Consider the following 7,500-nt stretch of genomic DNA (forward strand, 5'->3'; position numbering starts at 1 on the left):
CTCAGGACTCAGGGAGTGAGGGAAGAGGAGGACGCATGTCTTTACTGAATGCCAGAGTAGAGGTGCACGGTTTTGTCTGACTGAGAGAGTAAATGCGCATGTCTTTACTGAATGAGAGAGTAAATGGGCATGTCTTTACTGAATGAGAGAGTAAATGGGCATGTCTTTACTGAATGCCAGAGTAGAGGTGCACGGTTTTGTCTGGATGAGAGACTAAATGCACATGTCTTTAGTGAATGAGAGAGTAAATGGGCATGTCTATACTGAATGCCAGAGTAGAGGTGCACGGTTTTGTCCGGCTGAGAGAGTAAATGGGCATGTCTTTACTGAATGAGAGAGTAAATGCGCATGTCTTCACTGAATGAGAGAGTAAATGGGAATGTCTTTACTGAATGCCAGAGTAGAGGTGCACGGTTTTGTCTGCCTGAGGGAGGAAATGGGCATGTCTTTACTGAATGAGAGAGTAAATGCGCATGTCTTTACTGAATGAGAGAGTAAATGCTCATGTCTTTACTGAATGCCAGAGTAGAGGTGCACGGTTTTATCTGGATGAGAGACTAAATGCGCATGTCTTTAGTGAATGAGAGAGTAAATGCGCATGTCTTTACTGAATGAGAGAGTAAATGCTCATGTCTTTACTGAATGCCAGAGTAGAGGTGCACGGTTTTGTCTGCCTGAGGAAGTAAATGGGCATGTCTTTACTGAATGAGAGAGTAAATGGGCATGTCTTTACTGAATGCCAGAGTAGAGGTGCACGGTTTTATCTGGATGAGAGACTAAATGCGCATGTCTTTAGTGAATGAGAGAGTAAATGCGCATGTCTTCACTGAATAAGAGTAAATGCGCATGTCTTCACTGAATGAGAGAGTAAATGGGAATGTCTTTACTGAATGCCAGAGTAGAGGTGCACGGTTTTGTCTGAATGAGAGAGTAAATGCGCATGTCTTTACTGAATGAGAGAGTAAATGCGCATGTCTTTACTGAGTGAGAGTATATATGCACGTCTTTATTGGGTGAGAGTAAATACGCATCTCTATCTTTCTCTCTCTCTCTCTCTCTCTCTCTCTCTCTCTCTCTCTCTCTCTCTCTCTCTCTCTCTCTCTCTCTCTCTCTCTCTCTCTCTCTCTCTCTCTCTCTCTCTCACCCTCTCTACCTCTATCTCTCTCTCTATTTTTCTTTTTGTCTCCTTCTTTTATTAGGGGTGTGCAGACATGTTCTCTTTTGAATAAAATACTAAATGCGAACGTGCGAGTGTGTGAATGAAGGTGAAAGTATGATGTGTAGTAGGTGTGTGGTCGAGAGAGAAGTCTGCAGCAAAAAGGCAGAACGCATTAACTCCAAAATCCGTGTTTTGAGAAAATCGATGTTAAAGGTTTGGCTGCATGTATATTTACTCCTATCATTGTTATTGATATACAAAACTGACCATACCTTTATTGACATTCAGACACCATGATGGTTGTATCAAAATTCGTCTTTAAATGACGATTCCACAGATACCAAATTCATAATAATCGCATTTTTGGAGTTAATGCGTTCTGCCTTTTCACTACAGAAGTGTGTTTATAATTGTGATTAAGCGAATAAGAGTATATAAAGGTGTAGAATGGTTATGCATACAAGTCTGACTAAGAGACAGGTTTGTTTCTACTTATGAGTAAGAAAATGTATGCAAGTGTGTCTTGTGTGTGTGTTCGTGTGTGTGTGTGTGTATGTGTGTGTGTGTGTGTGTGTGTGTGTGTGTGTGTGTGTGTGTGTGTGTGTGTGTGTGTGTGTGTGTGTGTGTGTGTGTGTGTGTGTGTGTGTGTGTGTGTGTGTGTGTGTGTGTGTGTGTGGTGTGTGTATGTGTTTATCTATGGTAAAAATATTTAGGCTCGAGTGTGTGTAACTGAATATGTGTGTTTGTGTGTATACATGTTTATTATAGTTCAGGTATTGCATTAATTGTATTTATGGTAGAAATGATTCGTTTGATACTGCAGGTAAGCATGAAGGCAAAAAGTGTGAGAGAAAAGAAATTGTTTATAATTGAAATGCATGAGCATAAACATTAGACATACCTGTAAATAGTGAAATGTAAGCGAACTCAAAACTTTTTTCTAAAAATAGTTTAAATGAATTGATGTTATGCATGAAGAAAAACAAATGTTATGACAAAACAAAACGTAAAACAGAGATAGCATTAGTCTATTTAGTCGTTTTTATTTCTCTTGAGCCTCATTGCAGACAATTCAAAGTGTGCATGTTTGTTTGTTTGTTTGTTTGTGACATATCGATGTAGAATAGAAAATTAGAGGTCCAGCATATACTTATCACCTCTCTCACAACACACCGCAACGCCCCTCGATCTCACCTTCCCTCCCCGCCCACGCCATCGCTACGAAAGTCCTTCACGCTTGTTTCCCTCACGATATCACCGTCCCTTCACTTCCTTATCGCCTGCAGGAAGGCTAGACAGACATCCTATCACCGCCTTGCCTTTCCCTGTTATCACGCCAAATGTTTCCCTTATCTTTATTGGAGCTACCTTTTAGACCTCCTTCAGGATATCTATCCTGCGTTTTTTTTTTTTTTTCTTGTTTCCTGGTTTATCCTCCCTCTCTCTCCTTCGGGACTTTTGGTTTCTCTTTGTTTCCTGTTTCATCTTTCCTCGTTTTCCTTCGGGATCCTTTTCTCCCTGCGGCCCCCTCTCTCCCTCGGACTTTTTCTCTCCGCCGGGTTCCTTCTCTCCCTCGGGATCCTTCTCCTTCGTAGCAGATGGCACCCCTCTAGCCTCCGGCCCGTCCGAACCCCTATCCCTCACAGCAGCTGGTCTCTAATTGCCCTCGTCCCCGCCTGACCGATGTCCCTCTCAACAGCTGGTTCTCCAACAGCCTCCCAGTCGAGCAGCATCAGCGGGTTCAGCAGCGCCAGCGGCACACGGCGACAGGTGGACGAGGTGAGTCAGTCGTCGCAGCAGTCGGTGGGGCAGAAGCCGTCGCTCTTCGGCCGCCAGACGTCCGTGACGGCCAACGAGGCGGCGACCGGCGACGACACGGAGGACACGATGAAGAACCTGCGCAAGACCTTCGCCGGGATCTTCGGGGACATGTAAGGCCGCGCGAGCCGTAGGCCGCGGGCGATGGGCGTCGGCGATGGAGAGCGAGGAGAAGCTAAGGAACACTGGAGGAGGAAGGGAAATTCAGAAGAAATAATGATGATAATGATAAGGTCCCATTCAATCACCGTTGGCTCAAAGTTAGGCCACGTTCTTTGTCAATTTGCGCCACTTCCGCACTGCAGCCTATTGTCGTGACTGTTTGTAATGCATTATAGAATTATTAAAAAAGGAATAATACTAACTTCTCAGTAAAGCTTCATTCCATAATCGTTAGTCACGGTTATGATTTTACTTTTCAGTTTAAAAATAAAAGAGTAACGTAGAACCGGACGCGCCGTGAAGAGTCTGCAGCTGTGACGATGCCAAACATGAAAGAGAACGTAGCTTTAGTGTCACTAGTCTTCAGCTATTCTGCCTTAAATAACTTAACTGATGACAACTGAATAAAAACTCATGTAGATATCCACGTGCCATTCCATCAGATACACAGTGACCGTTTTCCACCTGCTCCAAATTTCACTGAACAGCGAGTCCTGTGAACAACGCGACCTCGTAACGTTTTTTGTCCCTGCGGTCTCTGCCTCTCCTCCCCGCGACAACATTCGCCATGTCGAACGTGAAGGACCCATTTTTATCCCTCTGTGTTTTATGCTAGGTCGGAGTCTCCTTATTGGCTGTTGGGCATCTGGCTTCCTTTAGCCTGTGTATCACCCTCCCCCCTCTATCTCCCTCTCGCCTTCCTAGGCCCACCCTTTCTCCCCGCATCACCTGTTCTTCAAAGTGTTAACGAGTTTCCCCGTAGAATCGTGTTTCGAAGTTGCGCGCGTATCTCCGCACTCTCTGACCTTTCTTGCCGCCGCCACAGAAAGCTGCAGAATAACCAGACACAAAGTTATAGCGAAATGTTATTAGATTATTAGGCTGCGCTTTATAGAAGTCATTAGTCCGAGTCACTTTCCCCGGTTACAACGGACGAGTCAATTAGATCCTGCGAGAAAGGGGAGAATCCTAACAGTTAGTATTGTTTGCCTTTCTTTGTTGGGCCGTGATCGAGTCTTTCCAACGATTTTCAGAAGTCCATATGTTCGTAAAGTCATCATTATGTAAAGCGCTCTTCGATCTAACGTAAGACCGAGTAGTTTATCAAGATGTTGAAAATCCTAAGTGCTGATTGGTCGTAGAGTTACCAGTATCAGCCAATGAGCACTCAGGACGTGGTCACGTGGGTCATACTGATGCATCTTGAGCTCGCACATTATTGATGATTAAACCAATGTTGTTAGCAATATGCTCTGTGTTGTTTTATCTTGTGGGTGGAACACTTCTGACTGTTTGTGCTGTGCGTGGACTTGATGTGTTTGTCTCTTATTGACTTTGTGATTGTCTGTCTCATAGGGTTTCCATGGTCCATAGAAACTAGAGAAACTGTAAGTTTTGTCATCGGCCCCGAGCACCATGGCGGTCCCTGTGGTCACGTGACGCGGGATGACGTCACGCAGGCTCGGTGTCGATGATAGTGGACCAATATGACAGTTACCCAGTTTGGAGTAACGAATGCCTTGGAATATCTAATTCATAATTATATGTTGAACCTAAATGTAGTACTGATTAACATGATTTTGATAGCCTGTGTTTTTCTTATTTGATTTCATGGGGTGGGTCATATGTGTCTGTTGAACAAAACGAGAATGTTGTACCCAAAGTTTCTATCGATGTGAAAGGCGCTTTGCATGTTGATCATTGCCATAGTCTGGTAAGGCGAATGTTGTTCTTGCGCCGAGCGACTGGTGTGTAAGTCCGACTTACTGCTATGATATACAATACATACACGTAATATTGTAAATCATTCATGGTAAATTGGCCATTTCCACGAAGACGTGTTAACTCGAAGGCGCGGAACTCCAGTAGGAAAGCAATAGCAGTATACCATAAACACGTTTACAAAGAACGCAATAACAATCCACGTGATTTCTCGTGATTTCGGAAACATAAACGTAAGAGACGAAACAAAGAAAATGAATGAATCAGAGACCAAAGAACAGCCAACCTCTGAGGCGAGAGGAAAGTGGTCAGTCAACCTTCGCTTTCCGAACACCCGAGGAAAAGGGATCAAAGTTGTCGGTAGGTCCAAAACTTCTTCAAAAATCAATATAAAAATAAGAAAGTAAAGTCTAGTTTGATGAGTGTCTCCAATAAGACGATTTGTTAGCTGATCAGAACAGGCATCTTCAGCAATGCCACACACACTCGGCCTAAATAAAAAAGCAAGTTGACCCGACATGTCAAGCAAATGTTTATTGTCCCAAGTTCATCTTCCTAAGCCATCTGCGTCTTCTATTTCACTTGATAATGTTCTTACGTGAATGATTTGTACAGCACAAAGTGGAATAATCTGCTATTTTTTGTGGGTTACAATGCAAACGATGTTAGTTTAATTATAATAAAGTAGTGTTGGAGTTGGTGTTTGTATGCACTGTCATTATTGCAGTTTTGTGCCAGCATTAAACATTTTATTAATGTTTAAACATTATCCTTTAGTAGAGTATTAACTTCATTCCGTCAGCAAATGACAAAATATCACAACAACTTCGTCTAGAATTTTCCTCTCATGAGAAAAGGGATGAGGCTGTTAACACTCAGCCAAATATTATTTCAGATGGAGTAACAGAAAAAAAAACACTCGAAATTCGATCGTTAGAAATGTAATGGATATGAATTGTTGTACTTAACTCGAAAAAAAAGTTTTTCTCCAAGAGATATATCGAAATTATGAAGTAAGCAGAATATTTCTGATTTCCTTCAGTGAGAACGTATGTTAAGCTATATAGGCAAAATTCCAAAACAAAAAGTCGAAAATGAAAAGTTCAAAGATTAGTTATCGTTCGTAGAATGTGTAGTTCTTACATATCATTTAAGGATAAGCTAATATGCAAAATTGGTGATTCTGTTGAAGTGAGGAAAATGTTTTGGTGCATTTCTCTCCTTTTGGATAAGGTAATGTAGCATTTAAACTGTTATGAAAAATGCATTTTGCTTAGGATATATTCTTATTCTTATTTGGTTGTTTGAGTGTATACATATTTTTTTTCTCCCTCTCTTCATTTTGTAGTTACAGTAAAGACATATATAAGTCATGAAGTACTTTTGTTCTTGCATAGCACTTCTTGTTGATCACCTGCATGACAAAAAGATATAGATCACGTAATGAAGAATAAGTGATCATATATATAGCCGATGATCCAATGACCAACCATGCGTTAACAAAAAAAAATGAGAATGATTTATTGTGCAAAATCAAAAAATAAATAAATAAATAAAAATGAGGGGGTAAGACTGTTTTCATTGTGATTATTATTTCCAATTGATCTTATTGTTGTTGGGAGATGAGATGCTTTCCGAGCACTTTCAAGAATAGATATATTTGGAATTTCGAAAAACAAAATAAAAAAAATACGTATTAGTAGATGGTTGAAATTATGAATAAGGACACGTAATTCTAACATTGTTACAGGTAATAATAACCACGATATTGAACTCTTGATGCGACTGTTGTTAGATAACCTATTTTAGTGATGTAATAGGTAATTGTGCCACAGAGAGTCCCGGTATAGTTTGCCAGCACACATGTGTACACCTTCTAATTTCCTTGAGATTTCCCTTTCGATCTTACTTTGCAAAACGTTAGCTTGAATGCAACGGGATTTTCAAAGGCAATTGAAGGTTTCCTCAACAAGTAAACGTCGGACAAATACACGCGGGACGGCACTGAACGGATTTTGAATTGATTCTTTGTTTCCTTTGAAAAAAATAATGATTGTTATTCCCTGAGGATAGTTTTGTTCTCAAGATTCAAGTTTGTTAGAGGAACATACACCGAATCGCAGATAAATTGATATTTGTTATAGTTTCTACTTGTGTGTTTCTGTTACAAAAACTGTACACGTGACGAAACGCTTGGGTATCTGAGAACGTCAGAAGAACAAGAACAAAAACATTCATAGAACGACAGTACTTGGGGAAAAAAATAACCTTGATGCAGACTATGTAAATTCCACATCATGCAATATTTTCGATTACGTGTGCACAAAAGAAAATAAAGATAATAATGTATCATGCTACACTTTCAACACAACAATGACTGGATCCATGAATGATGTTCTTTTCAGATATCCACAGCTATGTGTCGCAATACTGCCATCTCTAAACTAGTTGGATGTATTTCAACATTTTAAATACACCATAAAATGTTGTTGGGTGTGAAAGGTACAACTCTATCATCCATGGTAGAGAGCGTGAAGTCGACCCTTCAAAATGATCTTATTTAGAACGTTATCCCTTGAATCTCTCGTGTTTGTTTTGTACTAAACATTAAGACGCGAAAAAAGCAGCGTCGGCAACCT

At 40.9% G+C, this 7,500-nt stretch overlaps 1 protein-coding gene across 1 annotated transcript in view; it reads left to right on the plus strand.

Annotated features, from left to right (window-relative positions):
- The window catches only part of Syn (synapsin), an 81,754-nt gene that overhangs the window by 73,840 nt on the left and 414 nt on the right, over positions 1–7,500 (plus strand). The window contains exon 15 of the mRNA XM_086533534.1: positions 2,874–7,500. This exon is cut by the window's right edge and continues 414 nt beyond it. Coding sequence (XP_086389660.1) covers positions 2,874–3,094 — 221 coding nt within the window. The 3' untranslated portion in view covers positions 3,095–7,500. The remainder of the gene's footprint in view (positions 1–2,873) is intronic.

This window comes from Penaeus japonicus, unplaced genomic scaffold (genome assembly GCF_977035675.1).
Source record: "Penaeus japonicus unplaced genomic scaffold, GWHDUDI00000001_assembly GWHDUDI00000039, whole genome shotgun sequence".
Taxonomy (NCBI): Eukaryota; Metazoa; Arthropoda; class Malacostraca; order Decapoda; family Penaeidae; genus Penaeus; species Penaeus japonicus.